At 41.5% G+C, this 18,900-nt stretch overlaps 2 protein-coding genes across 2 annotated transcripts; both read right to left on the bottom strand.

Annotated features, from left to right (window-relative positions):
- Positions 1 to 8,255: 8,255 nt before the first annotated feature.
- her13 (hairy-related 13) lies at positions 8,256 to 11,132 on the bottom strand. Its single transcript, XM_072391779.1, has 4 exons — positions 10,886 to 11,132; positions 10,526 to 10,612; positions 10,320 to 10,401; positions 8,256 to 9,555 (listed from the first exon to the last, which is right to left on the bottom strand). Exons 1-4 carry the CDS (start codon positions 10,970 to 10,972, stop codon positions 9,089 to 9,091), a joined length of 723 nt encoding a protein of 240 aa, XP_072247880.1. The 5' UTR covers positions 10,973 to 11,132; the 3' UTR covers positions 8,256 to 9,088.
- A 3,096-nt stretch (positions 11,133 to 14,228) lies between these two features.
- her8.2 (hairy-related 8.2) lies at positions 14,229 to 16,029 on the bottom strand. The gene is made up of 4 exons (XM_072391778.1): positions 15,791 to 16,029; positions 15,550 to 15,645; positions 15,381 to 15,459; positions 14,229 to 14,911 (listed from the first exon to the last, which is right to left on the bottom strand). The coding sequence occupies exons 1-4, from the start codon at positions 15,851 to 15,853 to the stop codon at positions 14,544 to 14,546; spliced, it is 606 nt and encodes a 201-aa protein (XP_072247879.1). The 5' UTR covers positions 15,854 to 16,029; the 3' UTR covers positions 14,229 to 14,543.
- Positions 16,030 to 18,900: the final 2,871 nt, after the last annotated feature.

Here is an 18,900-nt window from a genome sequence, read left to right as displayed (position 1 = left end):
CCTTATTCCCCCCCCCCCCCCCCCCCCCCCCCCCCCCCTTTCGTCTTGTCTTGTTTTGTTTTTCACAGTTTAAGATTTATTGATAACCGGCAAATAAATATATCAAGTGTTTAAGTCCTGCATCTGGGTCCTCCCTTCCACACCACACCCCATGACACCAGCAACAAGATGAACCAGCATGGACACTTCAAAAGGCAACATTTGAATCCAGAATAGAGAATATGAAGTGTTTGGACTTGTGGAACATACTCTGCAGCAGCTAAACAGACTCCAGCAACTTTTTCTTTTCTTCTGCTTGTTTTTCTCCTCAGGTTGGGGTGCTGTGGTGGTAGTTGCACCATCTGAGGAGTCGACTCTGCAGACAAACACAAACACAGGTTAAAACCCTCGGTAATCTAATATTTCTGTGACTTCCCTTCAGAGCAAACCTGCTGGATTTGCTTACCTCTGCTTCTGTTCAGAGGGTTTGTCGTTACTCTTTGTCTGAATTTGGTCTCTTTTCTGTGGATTGAAGAAAATGTCTGGTAAACTATGTAAAGTTTTTTTTCAGTACAAACCCAATTGTATATATCTTTTTTTAATACCACTATCATATAAAGTGCAGGCATTAAACATACCAGGACCTGGCTGAACAGCCTGGACAGCCAAGTTGTCCTCCCTTTAGTGTTTTCTGTGGAGGTCTTGGCCGCTGGAGCTTCTGAAACAGCGATTCTGGTGATAAACAGAAAACAGCTGGTTATTTTTTTGTGAATACACAATTACAACAAATCATCCATCAGTTTGGAGAATTGTTTTCAAATAGATCACATATTTTGAGAAAGAGAGGTTATCGTTTTCATATAATCTGAGGTGACATTATTCTCTTAATGACAGTAATTATCAACAGAGAAATGTATCGGTCAAAAGATTTATCAGTCAGTCACGCAACGCAGAAAAGAGTTACTATGCTGCAAGTCTGTACATAACATGAACATTTTGCTTTTAAAGTTGACACAACAGAAACATTTGCAAGTAAACGCAAATGGCTTATTTAAAATAACAAAGATGATAACTCTCCATGGTCATTTTAACGCTAGAGTATTGATTTTTGAGCAACTTTCTTCTTACCTCCCGTCTAAACCAAAGCGTTGTAAGCTCTGGTCTCGATCAGCTTTTTCAGGAATGCTTTCATTTATCTGTACAGATAAAGGAAAAGAATAAAATAAACTTTTAGAATCACAAGTGAATTGACACAAGAATCTGTTGTTTTTAACTGGCCACACAGACAACAATGTTGTCAGTAAAGCCAAAACTAACAGATTTCTTTCCATGAATAAGGTCAAAACAGTGTATGAACAGCACATAGAGTTGATATTTCTTGACAAACCTTCTGCCGATAGTTAAACATGGTTGTAACTCTTCTCATCAGTGAATTGCATGTGAACTATAGTTCAATTTTTTTTCAAATTGACTCCAAAGTTCTGAATGGTTCCAAAAGAAGCTATGATTTATCACAACATGGAAGTTCTAGAAAGTGCATGTGACATCATCTGAGTTCCATCACCTGACTGAACCCAGACAAAAAAAAAACATTTTAAAGATATGCAAACATTTATAATCACTGATACCAACTCGTTGCAGATTTATAATTGTTGTTTGACCCAAATGTGTTATGGGAGTCGGCACAATCTCTTTCAGGTTAAACTGGGCTAACAAAACCATGCAGTGATGGTTAACTCTGAGAAATTCCCACGGACCTATAAAGAATCAGCAGAACAACACAGTAATTCTCCAAATGATGAAGCAAAACCCATTTTTTCATTGTTTTCAGATACAAGGATTTAATCTGTAAGAGTGCCAGACCCTTTCTTGTGGCACTCCACTGCCCTTTCTTTGTTTCTTGACATGATCTCCATCTTGGGAGTTCACTTTGGTCGAATTGAATGGACATACAGTAGTGTGAAAAACAATGATCTAGTCTTTAACAGATCCTAAAATGAATAAAAGCAACATTTCTTGACATACTACATCATGTTATAAAATAAAATCCACGATACTGCAGTATTTTGTGAAAAACTATGTACACCCATCTCGCCATTTGTCCAATAGCAAAAATGGCTTTTATCGGATCAGCAAAAAGTCAATGATCCCAGGAGAACCAGCAGATCTACAACAGAATAGCTGAAAATAGAAAAGAATAAAGATCTAAATGTTGCAATGACCCAGTTAAAGTTGGGACTAAAATGCTGGTGGGACCTTAAGAAAGCTGTTCATAAACTGATGTCCACAGGCCTCAATGAACTGGTTTGAACTTTATGAAGAAGACTGGATCAAAATTCCTCCTCTCTGATGCGAAGTTGTGTGAAGTTACTGCAACTCAACATGATTTCCTAAGCTCATGGGGTTCCCTTGGTTAGTCTCTCACACGCTGCTTCTGTATTTTTACTTGGTTTTTGATACACAAGTAATTACATGGTGTAATAGTTCATGTTGTATTGCTCATCTGTGGTTGTGTTTGCCGTATCTAAAGAACTGGGAAGGACCTTAGAAAAAACCTTAGAAGTGATTTTCACGTGACTATAATCAAAATTGATTTAGGTGATTATTGATAATATTTATAGAACTTGAACGGCTCTTTGGTGAAGTTTTTTAAATACATTATTGGAGTAAACTTGGACTTTACTTGTTTAACTGTGGATCTGGCTGTCCTATGTTGATAAATGAGGATCTTTAAAAAAGAACAGAATAACTACTTTGGAATGAGACCAAACTAAGGTACCATTGAGCTTCCCATTAGACCGACTTTACAAAGAAAATATCAAGTGCTCTGGGTGTTTAAGCTTTCACATTATGATTTGTTAGGACTGCTGGAGACTGGAATGCTGACGGTAACTATGGCAACTTTAACTGAAGCTGGTGGACATTTAGCAACTAACATCTACTCTTATCTCTCACACCGACACTCACAATACTTATATGAAGCATGTGGATTTACAAGAATTTCTCACTGGAAATACTGCTCACCCTTCTGTTCAGGAATCTTTCACCTATACAAATACAGGCATCACCATCGACACAGACACAATATTTAGATCAACTCAAAGAACATTAAACTAGTTACAGACAAATGACAGTAGCTGGAACCCACTACTGACTCCAAACCGCATTGTTTGGTTGTGTGTTGTCCTCATTTGTTCGTGTTTTGTTCGTTGGAGGTCACATTGGCAGGCATGACCCACCAGGTGGCATAATTTCTTTGATATCTTGAATGAACATTCTCTTGGCTCTCTTGGACATTTTGAGTTCTTGTTCATCATTTGATACAGTGGTGCGTGTTGTGTTAAACTTGAAAGGCGCCAGACATACAGTGCTTTGGTAAGAAAGTAAAGCCACTATCGGCCGCAGTGTGACGATTAGTATAGTAGTATACTCATGGGTAGCTGTTATACGATGTTGTTCGCTTTTACCAGAAAAGCTGGGAAATTTTCTAAAAGCTCGAATCTTTAACATTTGTTTGTTAAAGACTATTTCAATTTGATGCCAGCAGCAACGTTGGGAAGTAGGCACAGTGATACATCATCAATGCAAAAAATTTAAATGAGCGGTTTACACATTCGAATTTTGTGTTAATTTAGCATTAGTTCTCATTCTTGCTGAATACAAGATCTCTGCTGCTCAATAGTCTGTGGTTGTTGTTGTGTGATTCTTTTTCTTGTAATGCTCCATACATTTTCAAACACATACACTCCGTCTGTGTAACCACACTGTTGTTATATTTATGCAAAACGATGTATGCTATTATGCTGCTGAATAAACGACTTAACTCCCTGGAAAAAGAGATCTCCTTGATGGTAAAAAAAAATTAGACATATGCCTCTTGCTTTTAACAGCCAGGATGGTTCCAGGATGGAACTAAAAGCAGCTTACAGATGGACTCGTTCACTTTCTTTCTGTCCATCTCTCTGTGAGATGAGCTTGTGCCCAGTGAACTTTATGGTATTTCTGTGCAGCTCATATATAGCTTTTTTTCTTTTTTAATTCAGACTCGAGTTGAGAAGAAATGGTTTAGCAAGACACGCCTGTGGCCATGTGGCTATACTGATAATAGTGGAATGACTGTTTTTCATCCAGTGCCATCTGAACGGTTGAAAGTCACATGACACCAACAGTAAATTCTGCCTCTGGCCGGCTGCTGTTTTCAGCTCGTGTGCCTAGTGAGCAAACAATACCCCTCAGAGATCTTAACCGTGAAGTAACCTGTCACTTTTTCTGTCCAAGGCCAGGATTTGAAAAAATGTTTGTAGAATATAAACAGAAGCCATATTTGAAACTCAAGTTATTCGGTTCAAAACATGTTGGGGATACATCGTTATGTTGCTGCTTTTGAAATATTTCATTGCTTATTCATGAGGTCGCTGTAGCTCTAAAAACACCTGGACTTGGCCGCCTAGAGAAGCCCGGGTGGGCAAGACCTTGTCGTCGCCATCGCCCACAGGAGCCCGAGTGGGCTCATGGTCCTGGCCCATGGAGGCTCGGGCGACCTCGCGCCGTCGCCGGTGGGAGTCCGGACGGACTCACCGCCGCTTGGCGCCAGTGGGGACTCTGGTAGCTCCGCGGCGGACTTCACCTCGCCTCACTGCCCTGAAGGGATGGCCGGGTCACCGGAGGACGGGCCGCCCACCGGACGGCCTCCGGCGCTGGGGATCGGGTCCCTGGCAGTCTGGCCGTCCGCCAGACGGGACCCGGTGTTAGGCCCTTCAGAGCCTCACTCACGTCACCTGACTAATTGTTCACAGCTGCACCTCATGTCACTGATCACTCGCCTCACAGTATTTAGCTTCCTGGTTTACTTTCATTCATCGCAGAATCCTCACTATCCCTCCATGCTTTGTTGCACTAAAGATAAGTCCGGTTTCCATGCCTCATAGTCATAGTGTTTTTCATAGCCTAATTTGTTTAGTGTTTTTTCATAGCCTTGTTTTGTTATAGCCTCGTTTTATTTGTCATAGTTCTTTTTGTAGTCAAGTCATTTTGATGATCCGGCTTTGCCACGCCCTTTGTTCATGCTCCCTGTCTTGTTTTGCGAATAAACCTTGTTTTTTTTATCTAAAAGAGAACTGCATCTGGGTCCTACCTTCCCACGATCCTGACAACCTTGGTTTTTAAGGCCAGAGTTGATCCTCCTGGGTATGGATATGGACCTTACAATGCGGCTGGATTCATGTAATTTGGCAGATCACAATGACAATAGATAGTTATGGTTAGATAACCATTGCAAATACAACCTCTATTTAAAACTTTCGACCAAGTAAATGTAAGTTACATTTATTACACACAAATTGGATATTTATTCCAAAACATATCTCAGAAGTTGCTAAGACTAGACCATTTACCCATATAAAGCCTACGAAAGTTGAGTGGTTGGAAATTTTGTTATTTCTCACTTTCAACAAAAATTGGGAAATGAATGAAATAAAACAGTTTGCATAAAACTTTTGATCACAGGGCAAGTTACTTGTTGAAGGCCACCACATCTTTTAAACAGCACTCCATCTCTGTATGGTTCAGGAAACTTCTTTTTGTCTTTACAACCAATCATACCCAAAACAGACTTTTTTCCTCAGACTTGACTTGCAATTTCTTCACAGATACACCTGAAAACACTATAGTATTCATCAAGAGTACATTGAGAAAAAAACATGAATTTATGTCAATAAAAGTAAACCAATAAATTACATTGTGAGTGATAAATTGTGTTATTTCTCGCATACGGCACAACGTACTGCTGCTGGTGCTACTGCTCTGATTGTTCTCTCACAGTCAAAGACAGTCGAGAAGCACCAAAGCATAGCAGAGTCCCCCTGGGGATCTGTTTCAGCGCCATATGCTCGCCTCTGCCGTTGCATCTCTCTCCCACCAACTGTTGCACTTCGCTGACCTTTAACCTCTGAATTCATAAGCTCCATCACAAACTCACAGCTGATGCGTTTGGATTCAGAAGTCCTCCCTCTTGTCTGAGGGAGGACTTCTGTCCTTTCTCCATCTAAAAAGCAAATCAGCTAATCTGCCCAGCCTGTCATCTGTCATTTTCAATCTGCAGATTGTGGTGACGTGGAGGGGTTTGATTACCTTAGGTCTATGTTTGTAGCAACATACATACAATGTGCATATAGTGGGTAAATTTGGATAAATAAAGTTAGAGCTAAATTTGATATTTCTATTTCTTGTTTGACAAGACAAAAGAGGATGTTGTAAAGCAGGGGGGTCCTTAAAAATCATCCTACAAACTAACAGAAGTACTGGGAATAAAAGCTATGGAGCACTTGAAAATAACAATAGGATATGTTTAATGACCACATATTTATGTATGTGATGGTTTTCAGTCAACCCAAATATCCATTTGCACATCCACAGAGTGTAAAAATAGCAGAATGTAAAAACAAAGAGCAGTAACTATCTTGCGAGCTACCTAGCTTGTGAGACAGCGTGTCACTAAATTTTCAACAAAAACAAAGCTAAAAATGCTGGGGCATAGTGTTCAATATAGATTAAATCAAAAATGCTAAGATTTCCAAATCAATGACACTTTAAACTTGACTTAAAGTCAAACAAGGAGAACATAAGAAGTGACATAACTGAAAAATCTCGCTATTTGAAACGTACGCGCTCATTTTGAATTGCATGTCTGCAACTCTGTCGTCATTTGGGAACTGAAATCATTCACTGGAATTTTTCACAAGCGAAATGTTTTGACCATTTTTTTGCTTCAAAGATTTGAGCTGTGAAACTCTTCAGAGATACCAAATGTTCTAAGTGGGTGAAAGGTGAGGGACTGCAGGCCTGTGTGGCATCCAGACTCTCTTCCTGCGGAGCCATGCTGTTCCAGTGATCTGGGACGTGGGTTGACTGCTGAAATAAGGGATGTCTTCACTGACAAAGACATCATCTGGATGGTGGCATATGCTGCCACAAAACCTACATGTTAATTCAACAGCTTATACAAATACACCTAAAATGATAAATAGTCCATAAAGTTGAATGAATGTGGACAATGAGGCTAATAAACTGATAGTCCTATTAGTACTAAAAATGATTAATTGTTCAAATGGTTTGTAAGCTGGTGGAAAATTGGAAATGACTGAGTGTTTCTGATGGCATTTAGGTTTGGGTTTTTACCACTTGGCTTTAAATAAGCTGCTTTATTTTTGTGGTCACACACTGACATCATTTACTTTTCGACCATTTTCAGTTCAGGAGTTCTACTTAAGAACCCACATCAACATTTGGGTGGTATCGTGCTTTTTCCAACTGATGTAAATACTTCTGCACTGAGACTTGGGGTTCCAGTTGTGGTGTCTTGGAGGATGCAACTGATATCGTTGATATCTTAACTTTTTTTCTTTCTTTTTTTTTTTTGCCAGAAAGCATATAGCTAACTTATCACTGCATAAACAGGAAAGTTGGCCTCAAAAATAAACCTGTGTCAAAGCGTCAGCTTCAAAGAAACTTCTGACTGGTCGCTTTGAAGAATGGTAATCTTTTCTCTTGGTTTTTCTAACTTCACTGACATTACTAACACTTTGCTGTCACACGGTGCCCAACAGCTTTGATCACGTCACATTTGACCGTGTTTCCTCTGACTTTCACACCTGGGTCATCCACCGCTTCCTCCTCTCCCGGGCTTTGTTGATTAGTCTGTTCTCCCACGATCACCTGTTATACAGCGAAAACGAGCAGCATGCGGTTCTGTACAAGTGAGTATTCACAACTGAGTCTATGTCGTGAAATATGAAAGGCTGATTGTGCTTTTTGACGAGATAAACCAGCCTCGTTTGATTTCAGTACAGAAACGAGGAGCCGCGCCGCTGTGAGGATCTCAGCTGGTTGACGGCTGGTCCAGACAGGATCTAACAGGGATTTGTTAACGATCCCTGTAAATGAGGTGAGGATGAAGACACTTTTCGGGTGGTGCGACTGTTTCATCTGCGTGCACGAGCGCATCCTGATGCAGATTCAAGACATAAAAGTCTAACCAGTTCAGATACTGACTTCTAAAGCTAGCTACTATACATTTCTGATGTTCTACCAGAGATAATCGTCTGCTTTGTGCTAGTTTAACTTATTCTCATTAAAGGTAAAGTATAAGTTCGTATATTCACAGTTAGAGCAGAATTGATCCTGTTTGATGACTCTGTTCTAAAGCCCTGGGATTCTAAATTGATTCACACCAGCCAAAAGCATTTCGATTACATTATTTTATTAATCAAATTCAGACTTTTTACTTGCATTTCTAAACATCAGTACAACATTAAGTGGTCTCAAGACGGCTATTCATCCTTTAAACTACAGAAGTTTATGAAATATCATAGAAATATTTATATTAATCAGAGGCATTGCCAAACGTCTTGGGTTCTAAAAAGAGCTTTTCTTAAAATACAAATGCCATATACACAGTTACACAAAACAAGTGTGACCATCTGGTACTGGTCCTTTTCTGTCCTTTGTTGGGTTATAAGTGTTTAAAAGAAAGTTTTTTTCTTCTTCTTCTTCTTCTTCTTCTTCTTCTTCTTCCTCCAGATGTGAAGAGAAGTCTCAACAGAGGACTGACAGTCGGGGTGTTACAACAGAGAAGGAAAAGTCCACCCTTTAACATAGAAAATAACCTTTTTTTGGTGCGTGATATGCAAAACACCTCAGGAACGTTTTCAGCTTTTTGTTGTTCCAGCAGCTTGAAAATTCTATTTATACTTTTTCAGTGATTTCCTACACTTCCCAGAATGCAGAGGAATGGATGTAAACTCATCGCATCTGGTTAGGGGTGCATGGAAAATCCTCAGTCTCACGGAGTGATAAGCAGTTCCACGGCTGATTCGGCAGCTGGAGCATCTGCCAGATGCTAATTTGTTCCCTTACTCTCTTGTAGAGCAGGTTTTAAAAATTGGAATTCAGTGTGGGGAGTCCAGGGATCCTTAAGAGAATCAGTGCATGTGGTTAACTGAGTCCACAAATTAGTCCAGAAATATTACAGCAAGTTGTAGGGTGGAATTTTTCCTTTCAGTAGGCAACTCAGAATCACGCAAAAGAAAATCCACTCTGGCTGTCGAAGACCCTACCAAGGTCTCCACATGGACCGAGGGTAGGTCAAGGTGGGCATGCTCAAAGCCTCTGTGTTATCCATGCTCTCTGTTGTACTCTGGTTGTGCTCACTGTCGGTCTCGTCCAAGTCAGAGCACAAGTCCTCACAGGACGTGGTGGAGGAGGCTGGGGACAGAGCCGAGACGTCGCCACCGGATAGGCTCCTTTCTCCAGGAAAAGCCAGAGTTGTGCCGAGCACCTCACCGCCTCCGAGCCAAGTGCTGCTATTGTTGCCAGAAGTGTCAGTGATTAGGTCCATCAGCACGTCCTGCAGGTGCTCCTCGTTCAAGGGCATACACTCGAGCAGATGGTTGAGGAGCTCGGCTGCCACTGTCGTGTCTATCCCCGGACAGCTGGACACAAACATATGGACCTCGTGCATGCACTGGATGTAGCCGGCCGCAAACCGCTCACTGGCTTCTTGGTTGAGTGTGTCTGTCTCTGAGAAGACAAAAAAGAATACCAAAACCTTTCAGTACTGTTCTGTGCATCGATAACAGACTACAGTTTGGTAGTCCATACTTTGAACTTGTTATTTACAGGACAAAACATTCTATTTGTATTCCACTAGCTACATTTATTTATGAAAAAAAATGAGATGATTCTCAGTCAGTACATTTTAAGACTTTTAAACTAAATGTATCATCATTAAATAAAATATGCAGCTTTGAAATCAATTAAAAAAAAGCGTAAACACTTTATAAAGTAATAATTCTTTTCCTCAGCTACACATACAGCACAATACTGCTGCCAATGTGTACTTGCAGTAATAGTAATGTAACATATACACTTACAATGACATGTACAATTACACTGAGACACTTTTTTTCAAATATATTAAAGAATAGATGCAAGATACATGCCTCTGATTATATTATGCACTAAGCTGCAGAATTGGTACTCGGTTCATTAAATCAGTTAACTGTTCAATGCAAAATTTGTGTAAATCTGGTCTGATTGTTCCAGTATAGACTAAGAGCAGCATTACATCTGTACAATGTCAATGTCATAACTTCCCGGGCTTCATAAAGGCTTTCATTCCGTTGAGGCATGGCCTACACTATTTTTGCTCGTTTATCCTGGAAATTCAGCACCTGTCATCATCACAACACTAACACTGAAATTGCTCGTTGTAAAGAGGCTGTATCCTGTGGCTGTTTCATTGGCCGGCTTGAAGGTGACAGTCTAAACAAATCTGGACAGACCTTGACTTCGGCTCTTCAGAATGTCCTCAACCTTTTTCACTGTCATCTCCAGCACCTCTGCGTTCTCCATTTTGGAATGAAACTGTGGAAACAATAAGATCAGCTCCTTTAGAATCACACTCTGCCTCTGCTGGCCCCTTATATTCGTCTAAATAACACTACTGGATCAGAAGAGTTTAGATCCAGTATGTGGGCCCCTTACTCACGTCAGTATCCGCCAACAAAGTCCGCAGCTCCTGCAAACTCTCATTGATGCGGGCTCGCCTCTTCTTCTCCACCAGAGGCTTCCTGGTCTACAGGACACAGAAAAGTTCTGTCAGTGACAAGCAACGATTCAAAGACAGTGTCTGTCCTCATGCATGCACGATGTCTGTGTGCGTAAATGAAAACGCATCCTTTATCCCCCTGTCTGTTTCCGATTTAAATTTTCTCAAACGTGATAATTAACTTAAATCTTATCAGGTTTCCTCTCAAGCCAAACATCTCTAGCTTCTCAGCACTGAGGATGCAGCGTGACAGGTGCATCAGTGTATGTAACCAAAATGCCACCATCAGCCTCTCTGTACCTTTCTGTCCGCTTTCTGAATACCGTAATAGGATTCGTCTTCTTCCATGAAAACTCCGGTGCTGTTGGGCCGAGCTGAAGGAGCCATGTTGGTTGGATCGCTGCGTCTGTGGCTTCTTCCTGTGCTGCTTTCGCCTCTGGAGTCGTCCGCAGGCGGCAGCTGGCAAACGGAACCAGTTACACGCAGAACAAACCCGACCGACTCGCAGGCGAGGCCAGGCGCCCAGTGTTTATTGTGCAATCCTAGAGAGTCGTGCTGCTGGCCCTGAGTGGCTGTTGTTAGTATTTATAGGGGCTTATTAACATGTGAATAGGGGCTGAGCTCCTCGCGCTGGGGGACAACAGCGCGCACATGGCTGGAGCCAATGAGGGCTCGCTCCTTTTGTCTGTGGTCAGCCTCTGTCTGCGCCAAGAGGAGCTGGAAGGGCTTTAATCAGACAATACGTTGGGTTAGGGGAACGACTGCGCTGTTTTTCCACTCTCCTGTTACCAATGAGCAGTGTGGACCTCAAACCAGATGCCAAACTGCATGCTGACGCAGAATGACTGCCTGTGATGTCTAGTTTCCATTTTTAATTTTGATATAATAAATAAAATCGTTCTGGCCAGAAGCAACCTTTACTCTGTAAGATTTGCATGGCCCTGATCACTTTCTTCGACACAGTGCTTTATACCTATATAAGCAGCTGTAAGTTGCTACCTGTTTAGGTTTACGGAAAGACAAGTTTACTCAGCTACATGTCATCAGAAACTTTTTTCTGCCCTACCCCTTCTTCTTTCTGTGGCTTTTGTGTCCGAGCCTCAGCAGATTTAATCAACTGTTTGGCGGATGTAACACGATGCCTTCAGTTGGCAGCTGTTCCAGGCGGCCCCTCGGCCTAAACTGAATCAGCCGGGGGAATTAAGGGCCCTTCTCCAAAGAAAGCGACAGGTGTTGGTCTGCGCCTCGTTTGTTGTTCTTGTTTTTTTTTATGGCTTCTTATTCCTGTGCTAGGGCCCTGCTCTTGTCTGCCCTGCTGTGTGAGAGATGATTTTGTTATTAACACACATTGTTGTATGTTATGTGTGTGTGTGTAAATATGATAAATATGAGGCTGTCATGTTTTAATTAAACACACTGCACAAGTGCAAGCTTGTTATGGAAAAGGCTGCTTCAGTGTTTGGATGGTCCTCTGCGCACCTTCTATTTTTTTATTTTTTTTAATGTTTGGAGCCCTCAACTCATTGCACTCGTTGTTGTACTTGTTCTGTACACATTATTATTATTATTATTAATTATCCTCACAATAGAGCAGATTGGTCTGTTCGGTAGAAAAAAAAACAGTCTGCTTCTGGAACAGCCCTGCAGGTAAACCAAGAGATGCATTTTCAGTTGCTTCTTTACGCACGGAATTCCCACAGTAATTTCCATAGAAATACAGATCCAGTGCCCACAAAACGAAGGAAGCGCTGCAGACCTTTGAAGTGTTTTCTTTTTTTTTTTTGGCACCTCGCCACTCGTAGATCTCTGCTCGTTTGCGAGATTTAATGGTGTGGACTTTGGAGAGAGCAGCTGTCTCGGTTCGCTTTTGTTGCAGAGCTCCGCTGAGGGACCAGGCGTCCCCTCCTCTGTCTTTCTCTCCCTTTCTTCAGACCCGCCACCTGGCTTCACGTGGCCAATCATAACGGCAACAACGACGGAAAAATGCATGAGCCATATGCAAGTTTCGTCTGTTAAAAACCTATGGCTGAATTGGGGTTTTCTCTCCTCTAAACTTTGTTGCTGTAATAACCTCAAACTTTTCTTTCAAAATGGACTGGTGATTCATATTAGTTTCTTGGATCAAACTGTTTTAAATTATGATCAGAATCTAAATTGATGAAGTGTTTTAATCTCAAGCAGAAAATAAAATCACTTCTCAGTCTCAGCCACATATTTCACTCATGCTTCTTTTCATATGAACCTTGGACTTGCCCTCTGAGGCAAATCTTCATGACCATGAATTGTAGGCCTAATGCTGTTCTAATTCATAGTTATCATTATCCTAATCGTCTATATGTTATAAAGATGTGTCACCTGGTACTATCTCCCAGGTTTTAAGCCCACAAATCACCAACCCAGTGAAAGTAACAAGACTGAAATTTCTTTTGTAGCCCTTCAAGCATCAGCAGATGGAATTTGAAAAGCCTGAAGGGAGCATAGCTATCTCTAGAAACAAAGTTAGGCTACTCAGTAGGCTACTCTTCAGACTTGATGTTGATTTGAAGGGAAATGATGTAAGAAATGCACTGGTGTTACAAACAACAGTGGATGTGTCTCAAAAGTACATAACATCGTTCATTATATTGTTACGTGAGCTTTTCTAGATATGCCATAAAGGCCTATTATGAAGGGCACTGCAGCCCTTTGACATAGCTCTTAGCTTATTAGCATGTTAGCTAGCACACAGATATCAGAAAGCAACAAGTTTTTCACAGAAGATATTTTTGACATGTCACAGTATCGACAGCCCAGGTGTATGTAACAAAATGAATTAGGGCTGAATTACACTTCCTCCATTTGTTTTCAGCATTCTTCTACTGAACTTTCCCACAGTAGTTATCTTGTTGTAGGGCACATGATGTTGATGACATTAAACAACTTCATTTCAATTAGCTCAGCTGGTTGTTGTGTTGTGAATGCTGGCTTGCCATCAGAGCTTCCTCAGACACAACCTGCCATGAGTCCAAATGTCTGCTGTCAGAGAATTATTATCTTTTTAGCTGTTTGGTATCACAGAGTCAAATAAGAAGAATGAGGTTTAGCTAGTAGCCTAGCTTGGAGGAGTTCAACTTCCTCTGCTTGTTACCAACTTTGGCTCACATTTCTGGTTGACAAGCATTGTGTTTGAGTTACTTATGGCAAACAATGAGGTTCAACAACTGAGCTGCAGAACTGGTCTTGTGTCACCGTATGTGATATGTTTCATTGGGTTATTTTTAATTAATAATTTTCCAGGTATTCATTGATTTGTTAGCTTCTCTAAAATATCGTTTGGCTTTACAAAGGTCTGTTTCCTAGTTCACCGGCCCTTTTTCACAACAGGAATATTGACTCATACCTAGAAAGCAAAGGTATAATTCCATTCTGAGGGATTCTTGGATTGTGGTTTTGTGAAATGCTAATTCGAACTGGAAAGGAAAGATGTTGTATGATGTCTTTTGTGTCCTTTTGCATTACACCACAGACGAAATGTCATAACAGTATTTACAACAGAAAGTGCAGATGAACATAACAATTAATAAAACTGATAAAATCAGTGTGACTCTGTAACAGGCTTTATTATTATTAATGTTTAGGTTAATAATTAAGCAAAGAAGGAAGATATAGAAATCTATGCAATGCCAAGCAAGTGGTTTAAGAGGGAAAGTCATGCCTTATAATATCAAATAAATAAAGCTGTTAATACAATAAATACATGAAAGATTAATAAGAGCCTTCTATAATGCAGGCTACAAGAAGTCGACTTCTTAAGGGAAGTACTGAGAAAAGGTCTGTATAGAATTATTATAGCACAACTACAATAATAATCACTGGAACAAAACCGCCCCACGTTTGTCTTTTGAGCAGCATATCTATAAGATACATAACAGAGGATGGTCTAACAAAAATGAACAACCAAGATCATCGATCCACAAGTTCACCAGGGTCTCCACATCTCCAGCATCCCCAGGTGAGGGCTGTGGAGTGCCAGCCTCTCCTGCTGCCCAGCCACATGGAAGTTGGGACTCTCCATCTGGGGTTGCCTCCCGGGCAGGAGGTCCCCCTTGATGGGTGTGCCTGGGATGACTTGGTTGACAGGATGAGGGATCTCATGTCTGGATGTGGGACGGGTGGGGGTGCCCTCATCGATGGTCCTGGGCAGGGACTTGAGGAGGTGGTTGAGCAGGCGGGAGCCCAGAGTTTTATCCATCCAGTCACAGGTGAGGAGCATGTTGTGAACCTCGTGCATGCACTGGATGTAGCCTGTGCTGTATCTCTGCTGGGCCTCCAGGCCTATACTTGGGTCTGGAAATTAGAGGGGAGAAATTAGGATTTATGTGTCACAGCGACTCCTAGTGGTGACAATGCGATCTGCATTCAATGCCGCTGTCATTTGACGCTATATATGTGTGTGCATGTGTGTGTGTGAAAGGAAAAATCCACAGCTTGCTTAAAACATCTCCAGCCAGCATCCTCAGTAACACAACTCTAAGCACTGCTTCACTTCGTTTTAACAGGTGTCACACGCACAACACGCAGGCCTAACATCTGACACGCGGATGCTGCGCTCTGCTGCCTAATGTTAGATACGTCAATGGATGTTACAGATTTAATGAAAGACCCTCGAGGATTTATTTATTTATCATTTATCACACACTGTCTCTACGTAATGCACGTCATCAGGGGATTTAGACAACATATTGCAGGGTGAGTATCACCAATAAGATCACCCACAGATGTGATAAAAACGAGCACACAGCACCACGTTCCTCACCGTTGAGTTTATTATTCTGGATGTTCTGCAGATGTTTTACTGTCATCTCAAGGATATCTGCTTTCTCCAGTTTCGATTGCTATTGAGAGAAAAATAAATCTTACAGTTAAATTGCCTCAGTCCCCCGTTGTTTACTTGTAGAGGAGGTAAGACGCGTGGTCGTACTCACGTCAAGCCTGAACGCTCCGATTACGGTTTCTTTCAGCTGATCCAAACAATTATTTATCCTCTCCCGTCGTTTCCTCTCGATGAGCGGCTTTCTCAACTGTAAACGCAACAACAAAACGCTCAGATGAAGGCAAAATGAACAAACAGAAAAGCGAAGACACATATAAAGCGTGTGGTGCCCACTGTGAGTGCTCTCAACAGAAGACAGAAAGTGATCGACCGCATATCCAAGTGTGAAATACCTTTCTCTCCTCCTTTGCACTGGGATGTTTCTCCACGTTGTGCGCCGTAGAAGAGGCAGTCATGATTTCCCTCTTGCTGTCCCTTCTCCTCTAAAACCTCAGCTCGTCTCTAGGGTCCACGGCGCGGCACGACCCTCTTATTTATAGGGCGCAATTAGCATGTGAATACTTCAACTCTTTGCCTGCAGGATTTTCCCACACATGGGGTCCCATCAGTCAAGACTGACAGGTCACTGGCTCCATTCAGTGACCAGGAGAACCCGGCCCAGGAAAAAGGGGGAAAAAAAAAAGCGACAGATGTCCAGCCTGAAACCATGCACTGCCCCCCCTCCACCCATCCACCCTACAGGACAGAAAATCTGGAGTTTCCTTTTTCTCCCAGAGATGAACAAGAGTGTGCAATTACCGTGCTTTACTCCGGGGAGCCCCTCGCCCTTTCTTGTCCAGCGCAACATTACACTACACTGTACAAAAAGTTCGAAACCTGTTTCCTAAAAGCTCACGGGAAGACATAATAGGCTGACAAATCACCCGAGAGCACACGTTTTCCTAGGAAAGTCAGATTTGTCATTTTCATTCTGTTATAATCGTGATTATTGTTTCTTTAATAACGGCAGGCTGTGCGGGCAGCCGCTGACACACAGCGCACCTCAGAAAGCAGCTGCTTTGATCACATCCCGAGTTTTTAAATGTTAGACATTTTGTTGTTAACTGTAAGCGAGCAGATGTCAGATTGACCAGATGTCCCCCCTCTTACCCCCCTCAAACTCAGAATTGGGGCCCTGTTTCAGAGCCACGCGACTGGCAGGCGAATTCCGGGTCGTGGGAAACGAGGCCAAACAAAGGGCGCTATTCATCCAAACCTAATCAGCATGAAGAGAGTAACATTCAGAGAGGCTGGACAGTCCGGCCAAGGAGGAGGAGAAGGAGGAGGACGCAGAAGCTTTGGCAGGTGACCGGTCATGACCAGTGTCTGAAGTGTGATAGATCATACATACAACCTGAACGATTAATATCATCACGTCCTCAGAAAATACACAACATATTATTTTGTATGGTACCATAACAGACACAGCTAGGCCTAATCTGGGCTACACTTGGTGTTTATGGCTCAATTATGGCACTCACAAGTGTTCCGTGGGCTAGACATTGACCAAAGATCATGAGCAGGGCCTAACTTGGGTTATGGCGTCTGTTGTGTGGCCAATGGTGGCATGAATAACATAAACTGGCTTTGACACGAGTTAACAAAAGTGTTGTGAAGGCTAGTGGGATCCAAAGAAAGAACTGATTTGGAGTGTGTCTTTCTGGTGAATATGTGGCTGAGTTCGGACAGCCGAATTCATCCATAGCCAACACATAGGCACGTGGGCCTAAGAACACTGCAGAAGGGGGAAAACTATATGGAACCATCGTCTTTTCTATTTGTGTTTCTGTTTGTTTCCTTCTTTCGCCTGTGAAATGACTTAAACCAAACATGTTACGTATCAATCTGTTATCTGTTATCAATGTGTCTTTTCCCACTAGGTCCGACTGTTTCACTGAGCACCAAGAATCCAGAAACCCTATAGGTAAACACGCCTAATTCCACTCCTGATGGCAAACTTGAAATCATAATGGAACTTATATACCATCAAGATTTGTACCAAATTTGTGCCAAAACATTTCAAGACAGGGCAACTTTATTTATTCTTAATACCAGGACTTTAGTTCACCTTTGTTGTTACACTCCTGCCCCTTTGTTGGGTTTTCATGCCCTTATTTACTTCCTACCCCCTTCTTGTGTGCTTGTCTGTCTTCCTTTACTTGTCTCTTTGTGCTGGAGGGTGATCTCCAGGTCCCTGGAAATCATTATCTTCACCTGAACACAATCAGCCTGCAGTACATCAGCTTTGGTCTTTCCTTCACTCATCGCAAGATCTTTGTTCATGCCGGCCTGGTGACAACTGTTTCGGTCAACTCAAGTTAAAGAACTAAAGTTTGTACTTTTGTTTTTCTTTCTGCATTCACACTGTCTGATTTACGATGTCCTAAAAGATTGCACTACCAGCTGATCAATGAGTCCCACCTGCCATCACTCAGTCAGCAGCCTGTCTGTTTGCCTGCCTTGCAGCCACCTTCTATCAGTCCGCCGACTTCAAAGAACTGTAATTGCTTTTTGGTGCTTGTCTCCTATTTTGCAATAAATCCGCGTCTCTATGCTCTGTTTTTTTAGTTTTATTCACTAGTTCTAACCACATTTGTTAGCTTTTTGAAAGCTGGGTTGGCTTTAAGATGCTTTACAGCTGAACTTGAAATGATCCTTTTCAGTTATGTTAGGTATGTTTACTCTGAGAGTTACAGCAGATGTATACAACAATGTGATTAGTTGCAGCCACACTCAGGGTGCTGCATAGTTCTTTCGTGTGGATGAAATGAATATTATCATCACTTTGCTGTTTCACAGCATCATCAATGATTGTCTGAAAAATCCAAGACATAGGAACTTTCCATCGAGTAGTTTTCAGTTCAAGTGCACTCTGGAGTTTATTTATTTAGTCAAATCAACTCTGCTCATTTCAATAAAAAATACAAAACTTATAATTCAACTTGGATGTCCTTGAACAAAACTTGTAGGTTTTTTTAACTTAAAATATATGGACAAACTGATATCCAGTCAATATAGATGAGAGGTTTTGGCAGTTGACTCAATCTTTATTTTGAGGAAAACATTGATTGTGGGTTAGCCTGCAAAATGTGTTTTTGAAGTTGAGTTTTCATCATCTTAAGAAATAAATAAGGAGTATCTGATAGATAAAGAGAAAAACTGATAAAGCCACAATTTTTCCTCCAAATTCAAATAATTCAACAATTTAATGTTAGTTATGAAAATACTTGCTTTTATAGTGATATATTGATGTAAAGCTGAGCTCCAGCAACCCTAAACATGGCAAAGTAGCTATGAAGAATTGAGGGATTAACTTCCAAATATTGTGCAGTCCAGTGCATCCCTGTCATTCCAGCGTTGTTGATACGTCATTATAGAATGATAAAATCTCTGTCTCAGCTAGCAACATACATTTAAAACATGCAAAACTGTTTGGCACCATCCGTCACTCTGATCAGCAACA

The sequence above is a fragment of the Leuresthes tenuis genome, unplaced genomic scaffold, assembly GCF_036924035.1.
Source record: "Leuresthes tenuis unplaced genomic scaffold, fLeuTen1.0.hap1 SCAF_9, whole genome shotgun sequence".
Taxonomy (NCBI): Eukaryota; Metazoa; Chordata; class Actinopteri; order Atheriniformes; family Atherinopsidae; genus Leuresthes; species Leuresthes tenuis.
The sequence above is the reverse complement of the archived record's forward strand: the minus strand, read 5'-3'. Positions and strand labels throughout refer to the sequence as shown.